Genomic DNA, 23455 nt, shown 5'->3' with positions numbered 1-23455 from the left:
CAGCACATGCTTTCTTTGCAGGACTTACCACATTTGTCATGCATTGTTTTTGAAATTATTTTTTGATGTCTCTCTTTCATCCCTCAAGGTCAGGGACCATGTCTGTCATCTTCAATATCTCCCCTGCACTGGGCACAGTGCTCAGAACACGAAGGTGTGCGCAGCGACTGCTGAGCTGCTCCGACGGTGTGCAAGCGGCATTTGTGTAAAGAGCCCTTCCGTGCAGCCTGCCCTACTCTTTTGCTCAAGCATCCGCACTCTGCTGTCCAGTAAGAGATCAGAAGTGAATTTTATGCAGACTAGCTTTCGAAACTTGGCTCAAAAGGCAAAAAGAGAAATGAATGCCTGACATGAAATTAATTTACAAATCAGTTTATTTACAGATTTTTCTCTTTTCTTAAAGTACATTTCAGTTAACAAATCTATTTACACAGGTGTACATGGGAATTCATCCCAGTTATTTTACAGATCATACTTACAAACCACACCCTAAGTCTTCTGTGCAAAGTTGCACTGGATGTGACTATTGGCTGAAAATGGCCTGATGACCAGGCTATTTACAAATACACAGTAAACGGGTTTGTTTTTTCATGTCTGCACAGTACAGTACACACAGGGAGGCTGGGCCTCCCAGGGAACGCTTTGCAATGTGTTTACCGAGAAGGCTTTGCAAAGTTTGGAAGGAAAAGCTATTAAACATAGGTTAATTAAAATGACAGTACCTCTTTTACATCAGTTTACATTTTTTCTTCACATTTTTATAATACAAAGATATCTTATTGAATTGTTGCACAACCAGTTTAAGATGATTTGTAAACATGTAAATTTCTACAATTTGCATTAAACATCATTGTAGTTTCTATCATTTGCTCTTTGAATTAATGTTTTATTCACTAGTATTTTTAAGGTAGTAAAAGAAGATGTAAGTTTGAACTTCTTGCAGAAAAGTTATGAGTCTCTAACGCTGTGCGAGTATACATTTTATTCAAGTATTGCAAAAAGCTAAGGCCACTTTTTTTCAAGACAAGAAAGTGAACAAAATTGTTTTTATCAATAGGCCACAACACTCTTATGAGCAATGAAATCTCTTTTGAAAGATAATTTCTCAGAGACCTGTAGTCACAGAAGGAATTTTCCTTTCTTTTACGTAAAAGAAAAACAAATTACCTTCCTTATTAACTACTTTTGAGCTCTTCCCATTTTTCCCTAGAGTAAAAATTCCTGTTTAGACCTGAAAAGGGAATCTATACCCTGTACTTATTTAACCCAGAGTGAAGTACCCTGGATAGCACAAATTATTTTGGACTCAGAAATAAATCTGAAGCCTATAGGTTGGTTTACTGCTAAATTCTGATAGTGCTATTATTCTAAAAGATATTACTGCTGATGCAAAGATCTTTTTCTTAGAGGAATTATGAAGAGTGTAAGAGGATGGGAGTGTGGGGAGAAGGAACAAAGATTACAAAGAGGGAGTATTTAGATTCTTGGTTAAGAGGCAGAGCTTGATTAAAAAGATCCCAATATGGAATGAGTGGCTGGGTATCCATGTTTATTATTCCTAATGCTAACAATCAACCCCTTTTCAATTGTATCCAAATAGTTACAACAGTAAGAAATCTGCTGATTATAGTTTCCCTTGTTTTCTGCTACCAAACCATGGATAATCATTTCTAGCAAAGAGTAAGACTGATTCATTCCTGCCTCTCATTGGAAACCCAGAATTCTCAAGACAGTCACGAGAGCTGGAGTTATGTTGGGACTGCTACTGCCACATTCTTGGCAGCATTCCTACCCGGGAACTTTAAGTCCAGGTTGCTGATTCCATGGACTTATTTTTTTTTTTCCCTTTTTTGGAATTACAAAGTCATACAGACTAAAGATAAAACTTTATTAAAAACTGATTTAGGTCCAAATAATGAGGATGTAGAAAAACAACCTATATTCCTATTATATTATTTTCATATTTGCTTATAAAAAATTTACAGCAGCTGTAAAGTTTCAGTATCATAAGGACAATGTAATCCTACAAACAGCCAAAGAATGTAGACAAGATGTTTTTCCGTCTTTCAAACAACACAACTGAAAAGAAAAGGCTTCACTTTTCCTTGGCTACATGAAAATAATATCTCCACACTACTGGTTAATAACCCCAAGAAACCCTAGCTTCTCTTAATCAATTTGCTCATTATGGCTACAAGACTAGAGCTCAACATCAAAAGCCTCAAGAAATGCTGGCAACATCAGTCTGAGCATTTCCCGAGACCCTATCACAACATTTCAGTGCTTTCCTTATTTGTCAAGAGCTATCATACCAGTCCTTGTGCAAAATGCAAATATTCCAATGATTATTTCAGTAAGTTTCTCATAATAACAAGATGAAACCAAAGAGAATGGAAGTGTGCATAGTGAAACATTTGAGACGCAAAGGCAAGTCTGGAGGAAAGATGCAGAAATGAACGAATGTGCACGCTAAAGGATTATACCATCTTTGGGGTTTTCCTAACATATTTTGAAGGTATAACATTCCAGGATATTTTAACTATGAATCCAGTGGATGTCTTCTATCATGCTTCTAATCAGGACCTTCAATATTAAGGCATTGACATTCACGCCTAAGATTATCCACATTCTTCTAGATTGCTTGAAGAAGGATAGGACTGATTAAGAGAAACCAGTCAAGAAGGCAGGGTGCTGGAGGCCCCAGGAGAGCATCACACATGCTCTAAGGTAGCAGCTGGAGTCTATATATATTTTTTTCAGATACAGGTAATAGTTGTGAGAAGCAATGCTGCAAGAGAGGCAGAATCTGAATTTTACAGTGTCTTCAAATCATCTTATCCCATTCCTGCTACTTTCAGGTGATCTTAGAAAAGTTCACTTCTTTTCATGTAATTTAACTGCCTTCTTAGACAGGTGTACGGGTTTGTTAAAACCATAGGCTTCCTGTGCAAAGACTACGAACCATAGAAGCTTCAAGACGGAAGTTTAACTATTACAAGAAGAATCTTTCACTTCTGAATAGGGACATATATTTTCAACTTAATAATTTATCTTAAAATAAATTAAAAAAATGTTCTATAGCACAAAACAAGCACACAAACAATAGACAGTTATCTTTTTGTCTTTGGTGCACACACTCATTTCCTAAATCATTCAAGTAACAGCGTCTCTGACTTCTTGGGGAGATATGGGAGCTGAAAGTTTGAAGGCCAAAAATGAATTATTTCCACTTCTGCCATGCCTGGATGCCTGAGATGGTCCTGAGGATCTGTGATTCTGGGAGCAGCTGGTAGAGGTTCAGAAGAAGTAAGAAAAGTGCAGGGGTCGACAAGGGGTAGAAGAACCAGCCCTGCACCAGTCCTGTAAGCCCAGTCTTCAGTGAGGGCACTTCTCTGTTTTCATGCCCACAGAGAAAAACTAAGCATAATGCAAAAGTTTAAAATTCTTTAGATGGTGCTCAGAAAGCAAGGCTACCATTGATTCCTGTTAACTTGACAGTCCACTTGGTGCTGCTCAATTGCAATAATGGAAGAAAATCATCTTCAAAAGGAAATGAAATGAACTCCACAATGGGAAATAGGCACACATTATCCAACTTGCCTATCTGAAAGCAGTTCAGGGTTTAATACTGTTTATAGAGACTATAATGTCCATTTCTGAATTTCATGGTATAAACCAGGATTACATTTCAAAAACGGTATGATGCACATCTATATACCTCTCTTGCCTGACTTCAGTCTCAAGGAAGTGATACCCTAGTCTAAACTAAGAGGTAAGTCTGGTGTTTTCAGCCCTCATCTGAGACCAGTAGGAATGCTAACAAAAGGTGTAGGATTATACTGTGTGTCAACATCACGAGTGCAACCCTGCCCACCAAAACCAACCAATTAATCCAGTGGACAGTCTCTAAAGGCAAAGGCTGTAATACCAGATAGATCACACTGTCCCATGAACTCCAAACCAGTAGTCTTTAAGAACAGGTACAAAGTCCAGAAGCACTCTTGCTATGATGGAGATGGGGTGTGTATCACGAGGCAGAAAGGCCCAGGACTCATATTAGCACTCAGTGTTCGATTTATTTGCAAGATGTCACACAAGTAGCATTCTCCCCTGTTTTTCACTGATTTGATTCAGAACATCAATAGTATCTCTGATCAAGGTCTCAAAGATCCCATCAGCTAGCTGCATCTTCACGCACAACTCATCCTCATCATAGTTCACCCACTGGGCCTCTTCCTCATGAAGCTCCTGCACCTAGAATTTAGAAAACAGAAAGGTTAGAACATCACTGTTACACAAAAGCTAGGAGATTAATGATATTTGCTGACTTTGTAAACCCATGCATGCGAATATAGCCCAAGGAAATAAGTCAGAGAAAAATGGTAATTTATATGATGTTATCAATAGCCCTTTTAAGCTGCAAAAAGTTTGAAAAAACTCAATTGTTGAATAAAAATTTATTTCAAATCTGTCAATCTTCACAATATTCCAGTATTTTACAGATATTAAGGATTGCAAGTATGTTGTCTCTGTCAACAAAGGAGAATACACAGAGGAATTTTAAGGGGAGGGAAGAACGCAAATTTTTAGATATATGGATTTGCAATTATAAAACACATATATCAAAAGACAATACTGGACATGATTCTGGAGTATATAAATAAATGAGCAAAATTTCATATTTATGGAGTATATTTTCCCTTGGTAAGGCCACGTGGCTTTGTGGATCTCAGTTCCCCAGAAGTGACAGTGGCAACGACTAAGCACTGGGCCCCAAGGAATCCCCCTTTTGTTATTAGAATATTCGTGAAATGTGCTATTGCTCAAGTTTATTTTAAAAGTCACTGTTAGATTTTATAAAAAATGCTCTCTTTGCATTTTAGGATTTGAGGATTCGAGGATTCCTTAAGTAAACTAATGGAGGACGTCAAGGCTGTAATATTGTCACCCTGCTTATTTAACTTATATGCAGAGTACATCATGAGAAACACTGGGCTGTAAGAAGGACAAGCTGGAATCAAGATTGCCGGGAGAAATATCAATAACTTCAGATATGCAGATGACATCACCCTTATGGCAGAAAGTGAAGAGGAACTAAAGAGCCTCTTGATGAAAGTGAAAGAGGAGAGTGAAAAAGTTGGCTTAAAGCTCAACATTCAGAAAACTAAGATCATGGCATCTGGTCCCATCACCTCATGGGAAATAGATGGAGAGACAGTGGAAACAGTGTCAGACTTTATTTTTCTGGGCTCCAAAATCACTGCAGATGGTGACTGAAACCATGAAATCAAAAGACGCTTACTCCTTGGAAGGAAAGTTATGACCAAACTAGATAGCATACTAAAAAACAGAGACATTACTTTGCCAACAAAGGTCCATCTGGTCAAGGCTATGGTTTTTCCAGTGGTCATGTATGGATGTGAGAGTTGGACTGTGAAGAAAGCTGAGTGCCGAAAAATTGATGCTTTTGAACTATGGTGTTAGAGAAGACTCTTGAGGGTCCCTTGGACTGCAAGGCAATCCAACCAGTCCATCCTGAAGGAGATCAGTCCTGGGTGTTCATTGGAAGGACTGATGCTGAAGCTGAAACTCCAGTACTTTGGCCACCGAAGAGTTGATTCATTGGAAAAGACCCTGATGCTGGGAGGGACTGGGGGTAGGAGGAAAGGGGACGACAGAGGATGAGATGGCTGGATGGCATCACCGACTCGATGGGCATGAGTTTGAGTAAACTCCGGGAGTTTGTGATGGACACAGGGAGGCCTGGTGTGCTGCGATTCATGGGATCACAAACAGTCGGACACGACTGAGTGACTGAACTGAACTGAACTGAAAGTAAACTAAAAGGAATCAAATCAGAACAAACTGCCCAAGATGGTTTGCTTGATGGCAACCCACTCCCAGTATTCTTGCCTGGAAAATCCCTTGGACAGAGGAACCTGGTAGGCTACAGTCCATGGGGTCGCAAAGAGTTGGACATGACTGACCAAAGTGTAGACTTTTTATAAAAGAAACAGGTTAGACTTATATTAAGTAATGATATTGTGAGTGGGATGGAGGCCACTCCATAAAGCTGACGAAATTATTAACCATTGTCTTCTCCTGATCTTTTGAATTACAATACCCAAATATCACTTATTATTTTTTTCCCCCAAATATCACTTATAAACAAAATTTAAGTATGTAAAAAAAAAAAGAAAAAGAAAAAAAGCCCCAAACCCTGTATAGGAAAACTAGCTGGCAAGACTATCAATTCCAGCAAAAATGGTAGCATAAGATAATGCAAAAAAGTTCTTGCATAATAAAAAATATTTGTAATTCATAAAGAAATCATAAGAAAGGAGGGAGATTATAAGTATTAGAATAAATAGGGATTAAAAGAGTGGCAAGTGTTGCAACTACTTAGGGGAGGAATTAAGAGACAAGAAACAAAAAGAATAAAGTCAAAGAGATGTCTAAATAAGTACCTGAGGGAATTGGAAGAACTGGGGAAAGGCAATATTATAAGAGACAATAGCTGAGGATTTTCCAGAATTGAATAAAGATAATGAATCTACAGATTCAATAAACTCAGGGAATCCAAAGTAGGAAGAATAAAAATAAATCCATGACTAGACACATCCAGAGAAAATGCAGAACAAATATACAAACACATGCAATCTTAAAAAGGAAACAAAAAGAAAAGACAAATTCCCCCATAAAGGACTGTCAGCATATTCCTCAAGATCAACAACACAGGTCAGATTACAATGAAATAATATCTTCAAATTGCTGAAGTAAAAAGAGCTACGAGCCTAGAATTCAATACTCAGGTAAACTATAATTAAAGAGTAAGAGCTGAAATAAAAAAGATGTACAGACAAAGACTACAAAGGTGAAAACTGAACTCAGAATGAAAGAGATGCAGAAACAGTGGGTTCTCTATTAATTTCTGTTCTTTTCTGTACTTCCAATATATTTATTAAACATATGAAACATTTGGAATAGTCATTAAACTGGCAAAAAAATTAACTTCATTAATAATAAAATTGTTAAAAGAAAAATGAACTCTTTTTTTTTTTTTTTTTCCACAAAGATCAAAACATTAGCCAGTATTGGCAAAGGTAAAAAGATGCATCATTCCTGTACCATGCTGGTGAGTATGTATAATTGGTACAACCTTTCTAGAAAATAATCTGACGAACACATACAAAAGCTTTAACATTCTGCATATACTTTTAATCATCAATTCTAAGAACTTACTGAGTAAATTATTGGAAACAGTTACAAAGATATACCATATATTGCAAGATATTTATTACAAGATATTTATTATTGCAAGATATTTATTATTTCAAAGAATAAAAAATGATTAACTGATTAAATAAATTATGATACACAATTCCACAATGGACTATTTCCACAGAAATTAAAATGGAAATTTATTTTTAAAATGATATACACTTAATAACAGGAAAATATCCACATTTAATTAAGTAAAAACAATCAGAATATGAAAGAAACTATGATCCCAATCATTAAAAAAAAATTCTTTGTATAAAAAGAAACTCTAAGGCTATTATGTCAAAATAATTAAGAGTTATCTACCTGGTAAGATTATCATGACTATTTTTTTTTTATTAATCCATACTTTACATTTTTTAAAATGAGCATGATTATTTATAATAAATATAATTTTAAAAACTTATTTGAAATTTCTATTTTTGAGACCCTTTTCTTTTGAACTGACAGCAAAATTTGTTTTACATTATGAAAATTCTTTTAAATCTCAGTCCCTCTAAAATGCACAAAAATTAGAATCTCCAAATGCTAAATTGGCTAAATATAATAGTGGAAATGGTGACCATGACCAGTTTATTTAGTGTTTCTTGTTGATTAACGAACTCAAATTGCTAACAGTATCATTTCACTAAACATTATAAAAAATGAACTCATGAAAAAAGCTACATAGGCCCAGGCAGTTCAGCTCACTCTCCAGCCACACTAACTTTTCGGTTCCACACGCCTTCCCATTTCAGGTCTTTGCACATGTAGTCTCCTCTCCCTGAAATGCTCTTCTCTCTACACAAAACTCAGGTTGTACCTATTCATCTTTAAGACCTCAGCTCAACTGTCACTTCCTCAGGGAAGCCTTTCCTGACCAGCCTCATTAGATCAGTTTCCTCTCAATGCTTTTATAATAACTCGCTATTCTTCTATTTTTATAATTTATAATTACATATTTGTGTAAATTATATACTAATGGCTAGCTTCCACCAACAAACTGTAAATCCACGAAGGCAGGGACTATGTCTGTCTTGCTTACTACTATAACACTGGTCCTTAATTAGCACACTTCTTGGCTAAATGCATGCACAGAGATGATTTATAGGGAATACGATCAATTCAACTGATAGTAGAATAAATTAATGTTTCTTGGTGTGCTTTTTCCTTTAATTTCTAAAGAGGTGGAAGAAGTTACATCATGTTAATTACTAACTCAGATCTAAACCACTGCAGAAATATGAGAGCAAGTTCACCTTGAGAGGCAAAGATCTATGAATTGGTTAAAGTCCTGCTCTTACTTGTTAGGTAAGTCACTTAATATCTTTGAATCTCATTTGTAAAACAGAGTAACATTAGTCCATCCTACCTCATATAATTATTGTGAGGATCAAGTAAGTTATGAGAAAGAATATTTAACAAATGTTTATCTAGTAAAGTTATTACCGAGTAAATGAAGCACTAGAGGTACATATTTGGAAAAAATTGATAAACTTAAGCATTACATTTTTTTCATGATATGAATATAAATATAGAAAAAATATAAAGTCCAGAGTGAAAATGCTTGGAGACAAACCTGAATCAACTAACACCTGAGTTTCCTAAGGTTGGATACTACTTAACATTGTAACATTCTTTTAAGGAAGAAAGAATGGAAGACTTTTTCTCCTTCCCTTTTTTTTTCTTTTTTGTTGCTGTTTGATAAGCACTTTTCTAATGCTAGAAAATATACTGCAAAATGGAATAAATCCTATCCAACTAAATTTCTGGATAGTAATAGTGATGATGAAATGATAACTGCTAATGTTTACTGAGTTATGTGTAAGGTACGGTTCTATATATATATATATACATAAATACTCATTTAATTCTCTTAATAGTTGTATCAGGTAGGTACTATTATTATCATCTTCATTTTGCAGATAGAGAAATGAGGCACAAAAAGACTAATTTGTCCAAGATTACACAAGTAAAGTGCCAAGACAGGGATTTAAATTCAGGTGGTCTGGCCCCAGTTTATACTGGTCTCTTTAAATTCAGAACCTTAAGTTTGTTTCCAAACTTTTTATCTCTCAAGTTCTCCACATCTACAAGATACTATTAAGTTAAATATTCATCTACTGAATTTAAAAGAAAGCAATTTTCCAAACTGATGGGCAGAAAGAAATGCAGCAACCGAAGACTTTAAGACTTTACTATTATAGACTTGGGCTTTCCAGATGGCTCAGTGGTAAAGAATCCTCCTGCCAATGCAGGAGACATGGGTTCAATCCCTGGGTCAGGAAGATCCCCTGGAGGAGGAAATGGCAACCCACTACAGTATCCTTGCTTGGAAAATCCCATGGACAGAGGAGCCTGGTGGGCTACAGTTCACAGAGTCGCAAAGAGTCGGATAGATCCAAGCACATGGGCACATCATAGACTTAGGATCAATTATATTTCCTTTCCTTTTAGAATCTAACTACATTCTGATTTTGGAAAAGATGGTCAAATAAAAACAGTTCAGTTATAGACACTGACCAGGATATGATCCACTCGGTCTCTTTTCTTTCTTCCAAATTTCATCATTTTCTGCCAATCTGTTTTGTGGTTTGGCTCCTTTTTAAGACTGAATAGCTTGAGTACTTCGGTTGCTATGAAGTTCTGTGAAAATAAGAGGAATGCATGAAACATAAACTTTCTGAGACCTAGCATTTAAAAAGCAGTAAACAGATTTTTGCTAAGAATACAATGTTTATTAAAAAAAAAAGATCACATTAATACAAACTTCTTTCACTTACGGTTCCACTTAGCAATTTGAAGAGAACAGCATTCCTAAAGGCTCAGACTTTATTCACTTAAAAGCATTTTTTGTTTCTACACAACATACAAAAAAAAAAAAAGTAAAACCCACTCATGAATTTGCAAAAACAAAAATCACTTTAGAGTCCCCTCTACCCAAGAACCACCATTAGTTTACTTCAAGCTGGCAAAACTACAAAAGAAAGTATAAAGTAAATCTTTGAATAAGGCTTTGGTTGGGATAGGTTATTTTGAAGCACCAAGATTCAAGTATGTTAAATTAAAAAAATACTAATCAACATTTCAGTTTGAGAGGCATGGTAATTTTACTGCTAACAGTATTTGAACTATCACCCTTAAAAAAAGCTTTACAAAATGCTTTAACAATACTTTTGTTGCTGTTTTTTTTAACCCTGCCTCATAGAAGGTATTCTTCAATGACCCGAGGACACAGACATACAAGACACTCATTTGTGATGCTGCTGTTGCTGTTTAGTTGCTAAGTTGTGTCTGAATCGTTGTCAGCCCGTGGACTGTAGCCGGCCAGGCTCCTCTGTCCATGGAATTTACCAGGCAAGAATGCTGGAGTGGGTTGCCACTTCCTTCTCCAGGGGATCTTCCCGACCCAGGGACTGAACCCAGGTTCTCCTGCATTGCAGGTAGATTCTTTACCACTGAGCCAGCTGGGAAGCCTGGCTATAGCAATATTAAAATTGGTAGGAAGTATCATTGTGTGTTATAATGATGTACATGGTCTGATTAATGCTGGTATATATTATGTACCTTATTTCAACATGTTTGTTGTTATCAATAAAATAGTATTACTTTTTAAAAAAATAGTACTACTTTTTATGGCTGCTCTGTTAAAAAAAAACAATGTCTCACACTCACATTCACACACACACACATGCATTCATCAACTGCTGGGGGCTGAAAGGAATGGAGTGCACTGGGGTTTTGAAAAAGCCCCCCAGGTGGTTCTGATAATTCATTTCTCAAAGTTGAATACTATTTTAAAAGTTTTTGTTTTTTTAATCCATCAAGTCAATCTTTGAAAACTTCTTTTTCTCCTGCTTTAAGTTAAGCAAAGGTCAGCAAACATTGTCTGTAAAAGACCAAACTGTAACTGTTCAGGCTTTGTGGGTCATATGGTCCCTACTGCAGCTACTCAACTTTGTTGTTGGTAGTAGGAAAGCAGGCGTGGACAAGATGTAAATAACGAGGTGTGGTTATGGCAACTTTATTTTTTAAAAACATGTGGTGGCCTGGATTTGGCCTGTAGGCCATAGTTTGCCTACCTCTGATGTAAGCATACATCTCATAGATATCTGTTGGTGTTCTGTCAGTATGAGTATTTTTAAAAGCTTTCTATAGTTAACAATACTGTATCATATACTTCCAAGTTGCTAACAGAGATCTTAAAAGTTCTCATCACAAGCAAAACAAATTTGTAACTATGTGTGGTGACGGATGTTAACCAGACATACTGCGGTGCTCTTTTTTACAGTATATACAAAGATCAAATCATTACATTAAATACCTGAAACTAATATACTGCTATGTGTTAATTACATCTCAGGGAAAAAAAGACCAAATTGTTTAGACAGTGCCTCCTTTCATGTTATATACCAGATTAATGTGTATGCTCCTTTAATGTATTTTGATCGCCCAGATATACAACTGGATAATGTAAGATAATACATAAGTAAAGTAAGTAATTGGAGGCAGACTCTCTGGGGAAAAAATAGTTTCTATGATCAAATAAGTTTGGGAGACATAATTCTAGAGCCTTGCTACTCAAAATAATCCTAGAGTCAGCAACAGCAGCATCACTTGGGAGCTTGCAGAAATGCAGAATTTCTGGTCCTACTCCAGATCTACTCAGTAAGAAATTTGCATTTTTACTAAAATCCCCAGGTGACTCAGATACACATTAAAGTTTGAAAGGCACTGCAATGGGAATATAACCTTTGCTATATTTTAAGAACAGATGAACAAGCAGAGAGATTTTCACCCAGTGATTTTAAAGTTGGTTTGCTGAGAGTCCCTGTAGCTTCAGGGCACTTAATCTTTTCAGGGGCTTCTTGGACAACAAGCAATATTTTTTATATATCACACTATCCTATATATTTCAAAACCACATAACCAATCTGAAACCTCGAAAATCAAAGATGGAAAGGTTATATCATTTATGTGCCTAGGGTTGGCATATATGATATATGTCTTCTGATACTTTTACAGTATTATACCTATCTCTAAATCATTAAGAACTCACCTAAAACTCATATGAATTCCAATAATTTATCTCCCTGAGTACTTGCTAATTTCTTAAAAATATTATAAAATGTATGTATATGAAATTACTGTTAAGTTTTATTTTGCAAAAAGTTGAGGGTTCAGGATTCCCTGTCACCCTCATTGTTCTTTTGCTCACAGACAGAATGAACAAATATTTACTGAACACCTACTATGGAACAGGTCTTGAGGGCAGAAGAGTGAATAATACACGAGTACCTGCTTTAATGACATTTATAGATCTGTACAAAAAGAAGATCAAATTAAAAAAAAAAAGGAGATACTTTGTAGTTTCCAGTTTACCTTGATTTCATCAAGGTTATTTGGATTTTTCACTCGTCGGAAATAACTGGAGTTGATTCTACATGGCTTCATCCAGACAGGTTGATTCAAGTTGGGATCCTCAGCAAATATTTCCTCAAAAATCTCTTTTGTTAAATCAAAAACCGCCTTGATAAGAAAAAGAAACAAAATTAAATGGCTAAGAATCCAAATTTCATACAATAGTGAGAAGTTTAAAAATTAGAATTATCCTTCCCTGTTACATACCTGCTTGTACACCCTTTTACTAGTACTTTCTATATCTAGACCCTTACTGGCACAGCCAAGCAGTTTTGCAGGAATACTGATGCTGTGAAGATCATGACCTAATTCTTTCCATTTCCAAAGTTCTTCTGCTGCATCATGTACAAGAATTTCTACTTCCTCTGCAGTATGTGGGACTGCCAGTAATGTTTCACATGGCTTTTCTGGAGCTCTTTTAGGTTCTGCCATTAAAGGTACAATTGTTTCTTCTGCCTTGTTTTTTTGGATCTTCTGAGAAGAGCTCAAACCAAAGTCTTCATCAAACCAGTCTTGATCATCTCCTAACACGCTCAGGAACTCCCGGCTGATCTCAAGTTCAGCAAGTCTCTTAGCAAGCTCTTCCTGCCCACTGGCACCAAATACTGGACTTTCCTACAGAAATGGAATGATTCAAACAGATCACCATTTAGTAACCTCAGGTTACGTAACAAGTTTGGGCTTTTTTTTTCTTTTTTTTAAGACAAACTACATATATTACTTGTATATTTGCTATTTCTCTATAAACAAGCAAAATAAAAATAAAGTGGCTACTGACGAACAATTTCAGGAAAAACTATACTGCTTCCTATAATTCTGCTTACATAAGTCTTATTATTCAGTTTTTACAAAATGTGTATTGATTAGTTTTTTCCTTTTTGTATCACCATTACTCTGCTTCTGAAGAATTTTACTTCTGGGATATGGAAATGAGATATAAAATTTCTCACCTTTGGTGATCATCTGGTTCAAGTTACTCAAAATCATTACTGCTGTTCAAGTGTCCATGGGCAGCCTGAACAAGCTGATGGTCTGAGCATATGTCACAGTAGACATATTTCAGTTTTACCAGAGTCAACACCACAACTGGCAGTTTCTGCAAGGCAACTGTGACTGAGTGGATATGTAAGCAAATCATCTCACAGGCAGAAGAGAACTGGGCTGAGAAACAATGGAAATCTCTATGGAATAAATTTGTTCAGTAAATCTGGAAGGGAATCTAATCTGTGGACAGTATACAGGGGTTTTCAACCCAGCATAAACCTGCCTGTGTTTGTGACAACTCTATAGTGACCACTCATGACATAATAGAGGACAATTATACTTCAGACAGAAAAATAGCTACACGGCCTTTAAAAACTAGTACAGTGATCTTTATTTAATAAACAACATATCACCAAAATACCTATTAGTAGTTACAGAATTAAAATGTGCCACAAAGGCAAGGTTAATTGACATTTTTTTCTAAACAAAATACTTACAGGTCTAGGACACATATCTGGTGAGGAAATCTCTTCTTTCTCATCTTCCAATTCAGACCTTAAGAAGCAACCCGGAACGCTTGGTGACTGTTCCTCAAGATTTTGGGATAGGCCTTGGGGTGGTACTTTCTTTTGATCCTCAACAAGAAGCTCCTGATTGCTAAGCTGGATTTTTTCATTCCTAGCTTTTTTGATTTGTTGTAGTTGATTGACTGTGTCCTTCACAAAGACTTGGAGCAAACTGTCTGTCAGTGAGCTGACTGTTTCTAGCTGTTCCTTTGACTTTTTTTCCTCACTTACAGATGACCTCAGCTGGGCTTCCAATTGGTTTTTCTCTCTTGCTAACAGGTCCAGAAGTGGGGTAGAAAGCTTTTCTGAAACTTCGGGATATAAGTTCTCTTCCTTTTCAGTCAACTGTTGTTGCTTCTTTAATTCTTCAGAAAAGGTATTATCTAAAGTATCGTCTTCTACAACAGAAGAAACCTTTTCTGTGGCATCAGAAACAAGGTCTTTGTTTTCCTTTGAAGACATCAGTGAGTCCACTGAATTCTGCTGGTGAATATGGGCTTCGAGGACCCCAGAAATGTCCTGTATATTGTCTGTCTCCATTTTAAGGCTTCTATCAACTGAGGCTTCTGTGTCATGCATACTAGGTAGAGATTTCTCATAAAAATATTCAATTGTATCCTTTTCTCTGTCAGACTTGGGACCCTCTGTATCTTTTTGTTCTTGATTATAATCTTGATATTGCTCATCTGAATAAGAGTCTTCATCTTCATTTATGTCTACATAGTCATCAAAGTTTTCTGGAATGTGAGAAATTTTTTGAGGAGGAGCAAAAATCCCATGCTTCTCTTTGCACACAAAGTATACAATGCCATCATAAGTTCCATTGTTATTTCCTTCAGGTTTATCCAACTCCACTCCAGCCCAAAACCCTTTGGCAAAACTAGTCACACCTTTGAACCGAAGAGTTCCTGGCTGAACATTGCCAATCAATACCCTATCGCCAATGTGGAAATCAAGTAATTCATCTGCAAGAGAAGCTGAAGCCAAGGAAGGGGATTCAGTAACTCCCCGTTCATGCTCTACATCACTGCGCTCCTTATTTTTCATAAGCTCAGTAGGGGACTTGAGTTCTAACAGCCTTTCAGAGTGGACGCTGCTATGAATAGAAAGGCTTTTCTCACTGAGGCACTCGCTGATTTCATCATCACTACCAAAGCTAGTGGCTCTACTTCTAGAGATGCTTGTTGCCTGTAACTTCTCTCTGCAAGACTGAGAGTCTTTCCTGAGAGACAACAGAGACGCCACCTCAAAGTTATCTTTGTACAATTCAGCTGAAATGTCTTTCTTGAAAGACGATACTTCAAAATCTTCAAAGTACGGTATCTCTTTAGATGCAAGTAGATGCTGTGACCAAGATGAGTCTCTGCTCTTTATATTCTTTTGTACATGAGTCTCTTTTTCTGATTGGATGTTTGGACTATGACTGATATCTTCGTCTGACTGTCTCTCTTTTGTTTCTTTTTTATGAAGATTTTCAATGGCTAATCTAACTAAGTCTTTCTGAACATTTACAGAATCTAAAGGAAGATCTTTTCTGGAAAGAATTTCAGATGAATCTCCCTGTTCCAGGTCTAGCTTCAGGAAGACATCAGCCTTCCTAGACTGTTTAGAATAGGCATCTTCAATTGCACTCTCCTCCAATTTTGCATATTCTACTTCTTGTATTTCTGATTTTTGACTAGACTCTTCTTCAGCCTTGGCACCTGACACATCCAGAATTCTATGAGAGGCATTTAATTCTTTGAGAAGAGATAATGACGGGACATTTTCTAGAGAATCTCCAGATTCTGCTCTTGTCCTCCTTGATGATCTGAGAATTGGAGAAGTCTGAAAGTGCTCTTCTGTCCGACTGTCCAATTCAGTCATTCTCTTTGCGTAGGCAGATGAAGATTTTTCCGATACTGATCTTTCAGAACCTGTCAATGCAGCATCTTAAAGGGGGAAGAAGAAAAAAGTCACATCAAAATTATCTAATCACAACTTTCAATTTCTGAAACCAAAGTTTAAATAAAAACCAAATATTAGTGAGAAAAAGCTCTGGTCAGTAAATATGACCTGTTTTATAGGTTACCATATGTAGTAAATTTTTCCTTTATGAATTTATATGGTACCAACAATAAAAAGAACATTTAAAAATAACTAAAAATCTGAAGTTTGGTATAATTTTTTAAGTGTTGTCTTAAGTTAGAAAATTAAGAAAAATGAATCAAAGTTTACGGAGAAGTTGATTCTCAAATCATGCAAACACAGAATTGGATGAAGCATATTACATGTTCTTCAAATACAAAAGCAATAAAGGAGGGACAAATGTACTAGTATATATACTTCTAAAAGAATGAATTTTCCCAGGGACTTCAACTAACCTCTTGAATGTAAAAAAACAAACAAAAAAAAAACCCTAACTATTTCTGCAAATATAGCACTTTAAGAGCTAAAACTGCTAAATAAGAAGAAAATAAGTAAGACTCAATGAACCAACAAACCAAGAATTAAAAGTTTTGAATTCAAATCGCTACTTTGTCATTGTTGCCAGGTAGGCTTTTTCATGCCTCAATTCTAATTCATTTACTTTATTTTCAATAGTTCTTATTTTTCTTTGGACTCAATAGAAAAAAATGTATATAACCACACACCTGAGAAATAGTGGAGGCTGACAATTACATAATCAGATACAAATCTGATTAAGGGAGAATTTTGAGATGCTGATGATACCCTCATAGCCATTTTAGATCAATGTCTTTATGATTCAGCTTTTATCAGTTATTGGGACAATAAAGACTGATTCATAAACTTATGCATAACTTGTAAATCACTTTAAAATATAAAAGTAACTTAAAATATTAAGTGATCTATTATCTTTAAGAAATTCATTTTTTTAACCAAATAACCTAGAGGTAGAATTGCATAGGCATTTGTATAAATCTTTAGCCCATGTAGATACAGTGTGATTATTTTTTTCTAGTTACATACCAACATGCTCAGCAATAGACTCCAAGGATCCTCTGGATCGTTCTGAGTCTGTCAGTGATTTCCAATTCTTTGCTGTTTCAGATCTTAAGTAGAAAAATTAATAAACAGAAATAAATGTACTGCTGATACTATAATAACTGGTAACAAAAAGCAGTCAATTCTTAAGACAACTACTTCTTTCTACTCCACAGGAGTATTCCAATCTTTGCCACTTTCACCAAGCCTATTTCGGGCCTTTGTCACTCTCAATAGATGATCTTCCTCTTTAATGAGGAAAAGAGAGGCCATCAGCATGAATCTTATCTTCAACCTTTTTACCTACAAATTTATCTATATTCACAGCCATCCCAATTGCCTTTCCTTCTGTCTGCAAGAAGAAAAAGGTGTATCTCTTACATTTGCTCAAATTTCTTTCCTCCCCAAATCCCATAATTTCCACAGTCACTGATAGTATCCTTCAACTATCCATTCTTTTTTCTACAGTCATTAGTCCTTCAATTTGGTGATTTTTTTTTCCCCCTTAGCTTATATGTAAATCTCATGCTTAAAAAAAAAAAAATTCCCCCCTTTAATACTGGACTATAGTTGATTTACAATGTTGTGTTAGTATCAGTTGTATAGTAAACTGATTCAGTTACACATACACATATATTTATTCTTTTTCAAATTCTTTTCCCATTTAGGTTATTACAGAATATTGAGCAAAGTTCCCCTCCCCCCATTCTTTATTCTGTCATCTGATGCTATGCTACTGTTCACTTTTATGCTTTAATCTGACATTTACCATCTTCATTTTCTTGCTTTCTTTTTATTTGCAAAGTCGTATTATTTGCCTTCTACTCCTATTTCTTCTTAATCTCGTTAAAGGTTGCTATTTTATCATATCTAGTATTTGGCTCCCTTTTATTCTATCTGAATGCATACTTTATTTGGGTGAAGAAGGTTCATCCAAATGTTGCCATATTTATTGCCTCAATCATGATCTATATGTTGATCATCCCTATATATATATATATATATATATATATATATATATATACATATATATATATATATATATAAAACCCTAACATCTTTCCTGGATAATTCCACTTAGATGAACTATAGGTACCTTAAAATTAACATTTTAAAACCAAAATTATAAGCCTCCCACTGAGGAACACCTGATTTTCCATTTAGGTTAGTGTAACTTTGACTCAACCAACTACTACTTAAGAGAAATATGACAGTCATTCAGCTTTCCCATCTATAACTTTAATTAGTCAAGTATACTTCTTAAATATTCCTAAAATCTATCTCTTATTCTCTATTTTTATTACAGTGGATTATCTGAGGCCTGGCTTAGACTACTGTTATCCCTGCTTCTAAATTTATCCCCTTCTATCTTTCCTTCATACTGTAGTCAAAAAGATTTCTCAAAGAGAAATATGATTCTATCATTCTCCAGTTAAAATCCTTAGTAACTTGGTTAATAAAACTATAAAAACACTCAGTGAAATGTAGAAATTAAAATAAAACTTACATATAATGTAACATAAAGGGAAAATATATATGTAACAAAAATACACACAAAATCTAACTAGAAAAAAATCTGAGAAAGAAATATATCTAATTGTTGATGTCTGCTATTTTGGGATAGTTATGTATGATATGATTTAAACTTATTCCTTTCTACCACTTCCCTCAATATTTTAGTAGCAATAATAATAAAACTAATACATAGTGCTAACTGTGTGTCAGAAGTGTTCTAAGTTAAGTCTTTTAACCTTCATGACAAGTTTATTACTCAGGTGTTCTTGTAGGGATATAAATCCCTATTAAAAAACTGAAGTACAGAGAGGTTAAATAACTTGCCCCTAATTAAATAGCTGGCTGGTGCTGGAGCCAGGATTTAAACCCAGGTAATGCTAAATTAATTGTAATGAGCTTATGTAACATTTCTAAGAAACAAAAAATATCCTAAAATATTGCCTTTCAAGGTTTCACATCTTCTAAGAAAGTGAATAAGAAAATGCTAAAAATGCTTGAGTACAATATTATCACAATCTGTTTTTTATTTTTCCAGTTTCTTCTCCTAACTCTGGCAATATCCTATCACATTCTGCTTCCATGATATGCCAAGCTCTTTGTTGCTTTTGGTCACTCACCAGTGCCTTTCTCTCTGATATACCCACTATTTCTCAGTCCCACTGACCTACATAACCTCTGCTTGTTGTTCAAAATTCATTTTAAATATTCCTAACTGATTTCCTTATTTACCATATTATACATTCTAATGGTGCTACTCTGCATCTTCTGTATTTGCATTCAATGACTGCATAATATTCTATCCCTGGAAAGAACCATCATTAACAGGGTTATTCACCCATTTCTGGATGTAAAGATTGCTTCCAGTGTTTAATTAATACAAAAGAAGTTATGATATACATGTTCATGCAAATAGATATTTTTGGTAGTTTGCATTTTTTCAAGCTAGATTTTCAGATGGGAATTATTGAGTCAAAAGTTACAGACTGTTTTTGACTTCTGAAACACTGCCAAATTGTTTTTCAAAACAACTATTCCAACTTATGAAGCTGTAACAACAATGCTGGAGAGTATTATTTTCACTGCACCTACCAGATTTCAGAATGTATTTTTAAATCTGTGCCTTATTATAAATTTGATTTGTGATTATACCATAAACAACAAATATACTTTAATGACACTAAAACCATAAACCAGTATTTTCACTTCTACAATTTCAAAGTTACTCAAAAGTTAGCTTCAACTAAAAACCGTTCCTTATTTCTTTTGCAAATAAGGCAGGATACAGGTTAGTTATCAAAAATTTCTACCTGTGCAGTGGAAGGGACTTGATCTTGGGTTTTTCAGAAGTTGAGGAGAGCGTTTTAATCTGAGGCTTGGCTGTTGGTGAGGTTTCCAAATCTCGGCTAAGCTCAGCTTCAGTCTTCTTAATGAATTCATCATATGACTACGTTTAGAAAAATCAGAGGAGTCACTATACAGAATTTTTAAAAACTATCTTAAATTAGAAAACAATACATTTAATGGTAAAATATTCAAGCAGTAAAAAAAGATGTTAATATAAAATTTTTACTCCCTGCATCAGTATTATTTCTCAGAGTTCTAAAATCAGTTGTTTTCATAGCCTTCTTGAAATAGGCTATGTATAAGCAAGATGTATAATGTAACACTAATATCAACTAGGAAATGATACAATCTCAATTACAGAAACTTAATACTTATGAAGCAATAATTCAGGCCCTGCCATATTAAAAAAAAAACTCTTTACTGATTCTTTAAAGGATGTCCTAATACTTCCCTGATATTTTTAAGTTTAGCCACTGCACTGAGTTTCAATGGCAGTAAGCTTCTTTCGGGGTATGTACTTTAGGAATACAGATCCCAAGGAAAGAGAAGGGAGTGGCTGGGAGCATGACAGTACAGAACTTCAAAAATACTTCTTAGTTATTAGTCATTCTATAAATAAAGCTTCACTAATTTATATACTATACTGCATACATACACTATAATTATAAAATCTAAATAAAGAACTTTTTATTGCCTTTATTTAAATCATTTAATAAAATGTTGAATGAGATGGATCTTTATATCCTTCTCTAGGTATTTTTCTGGTTGACGTATATATTATTAAACTTTTGGGGCAATGCTATTAAATGTAATAGTATTTCATTTAAATCCTGGCCCCCACCTTAGACCAATTAAGTCAAAATCTCTGGGAGTGAGCCTGGATATTTGTATTTTTTAAAAAATCTCCTTGATTAATTCTAATGTATAGTCAGATTGAGCACTACAGACCTATAGGATGAAGTTCAAACTCATCAGTCTGATTTCTAAAGGCCTAAACTTGATCTTCATTTTAAAATTTTGTTTCTCACTAGTTTCCAGCATGAACTTCTCAGCATGGTCACTGAATCTTAATCACTTTTCTTCTAAACATGTGTGCAAGTTACAATTCCTGTTCCCATCTCTGTATTGTGTACTAATGCAAATGTCTTATCTTCTCCATATTTCTTAGCAGGTTTATTTTCTATGTGGAAGATAGCGTAGTGTAATGGTAAGGGTACAGAATTTGGAATTCAAGCTAATTAAAAGCCTAGTTTTAACATATGTGAGCTGTATATCTCTGGATATCATTAATCTCACTGAAACTCAGTTTCCTCATTTGTAAAACAGGGATAGTAATATCCACACCTTGTTGCTTTGAGGAAAAAATGAAAAATATGTGTACAGTAGTTAGCCGAGTTTCCAGCACATAAAAAGGTGCTTGAATATTTGATGATTAAATTAATAAACATATTAATAAAGGAGGAATACATGCTTGGTGTTACCACACAAGGACGATTAAAAGAACAGAAATTTTGCCCAAACATAACAAAGACCTTTTTAGCACTTAGAGCACCTGGAGTCCAACCATGAAATCAACTGCCTTGAAAATCTGAAATTTGCTATTACTGAAAGTGACTGAGAAGAAACTGAATGATCTTAGGTGAGGCCTTGAGAAGGGATTCTTATGACCAACAGGAACTTCAGACTGGTTCTGTAATGAATATGGTGTTTAGAAATACTAGGTTGACAGAATGTATGTAAGCTATAGGGAAGAAACCATAGGCAAGGACATGTAAGAGGCTATGCACACTATAGAGGTAAGAAGACATCAGGGTCCCAAACAGCTTGATGTCAGTAGGAATGGAATGGGACAAGCAAGATTTATGAAAAAAGAATCAATGGGATCTGAATGAATAGGAACAAACAGAATAAGAAAGATATAAAAACCATAAAGTAATTAGCCTCCAATTAAATAAATTAATTTAAAAAATATTTGGAGGAATTGTCAGTAAAACCTTCGGTGCCCACATGCTTTTAAAGCTAAAAACAAAACAAACAAACAAAAAACCAGCTTTCCAGAGTAGGGTAGAATCAGGGAAGGTTGCTAGAGTTTGGAAGGAAACTCAAAGTTTAGAGTTACTATTTAGGAGCCATTCAAATAGTACAAAGAATCATACTAATAAGCTGGGTGGCATGAAACACCATTCTTTGAAAAAAAAAAAGAACGAAAAGAAAAGGCAGTTAACAGTTCCAATAGCCAGGATTATTTATCTAATGGTTCTTTCCTTAAAGATGGATATCAAGCTTTCTTTCACAGGCCCAGTCTTTCCTCTTTGGGAAAAAAACTCATTTTAATACTTGTACTATTTACTTTAATACTTGATATTAAAATATTTAACATTTCAAGCAAAGAGTTTGTTCAGACACCTCAGTTTCTTTGTTTTCAAAGTTAGGTTAAAATGTGGCATGAAATTAATACTGAAAAATTTTAATCTATCACTTTATTAATGCCTAAAACATGGGCTTCCCTGGTGGCTCAGAGGTTAAAGCGTCTGCCTGCAATGCAGGAAACCTGGGTTCAATCCCTGGGTCGGGAAGATCCCCTGGAGAAGGAAATGGCAACCCACTCCAGTATTCTTGCCTGGAGCATCCCATGGACGGAGGAGCCTGGTGGGCTACATTAGTCCATGGGGTCCCAAAGAGTTGGACACAACTGAGCGACTTCACTTTCTTTCTTTCTTTCATGTTTACAATAGCCTTGAAATTAAACCCCTTTCTTCTTATTTCTAACCTCCAATTGTTTGATCAGACTGGCTTCTTGGGCTTTGAGTCTTTCCTTTTGCCTTTTTTTCTGTTCCTTCTTGAGTTGGTCCACAACTGATTTTCTTTTCCGCAGCTCATCCTTCAGGGCTCTGATTCTACCTTCAATGTCACTCTGGTCAGATGTAGTTTCTGAAAGAGATATAAAACCTTTTAACGTCATTTTAACAAAAATAAATTCAGTAACTATTAATAGAAAGCACCAATGTAAAGTGAATCTAACATTTAAAATTTGAGATTCAGAAAAAATTATTAGTGATTTCCATCCCTTTTCCTAAATCTCTATGCAGGGGTGAGGGTGTGTGTTCTTCCTTTTTATTTTCACCTTTTAATTGTGCTATTTGAAACTGCAAATAAAGTTTGCAAATCTGAAGATACTCTGTCTTGATAAGTAGCTGGAAGTAGAAAAACTTTTGGTTAGCAAAACTTGGACAATCTTTAAGGATTTATTTCTCAGTAACAGGATAGCCATACCTAACTGTACCTCCTCTTGGTTACTAATAGATAGTTTAATAGTTTTAAAGTCATATTAAAATCAAACTAGAATTTTACCACTTTAAATTGATTGTGAGTCATCCACT

The 23455-nt window shown here is 35.1% G+C and overlaps 1 protein-coding gene across 3 annotated transcripts in view; it reads right to left on the bottom strand.

Moving 5' to 3' along the window:
- Positions 1-356: 356 nt before the first annotated feature.
- The window catches only part of CEP350 (centrosomal protein 350), a 155339-nt gene continuing 132240 nt past the window's right edge, over positions 357-23455 (bottom strand). For all 3 annotated transcript variants that reach the window (XM_061160842.1, XM_061160844.1, XM_061160843.1), the window contains 8 exons: positions 22846-23006; positions 20039-20175; positions 17202-17284; positions 14163-16162; positions 12889-13296; positions 12643-12789; positions 9784-9906; positions 357-4254 (listed from right to left, as the gene is read on the bottom strand). In XM_061160842.1, coding sequence (XP_061016825.1) covers positions 4090-4254; positions 9784-9906; positions 12643-12789; positions 12889-13296; positions 14163-16162; positions 17202-17284; positions 20039-20175; positions 22846-23006 — 3224 coding nt within the window. In that variant the 3' untranslated portion in view covers positions 357-4089. The remainder of the gene's footprint in view (positions 4255-9783; positions 9907-12642; positions 12790-12888; positions 13297-14162; positions 16163-17201; positions 17285-20038; positions 20176-22845; positions 23007-23455) is intronic.

Source organism: Dama dama, chromosome 14 (assembly GCF_033118175.1).
Source record: "Dama dama isolate Ldn47 chromosome 14, ASM3311817v1, whole genome shotgun sequence".
Classification (NCBI taxonomy): Eukaryota; Metazoa; Chordata; class Mammalia; order Artiodactyla; family Cervidae; genus Dama; species Dama dama.
Note: the sequence above shows the minus strand (reverse complement) of the source record. Positions and strands in the feature narration are given on the sequence as shown.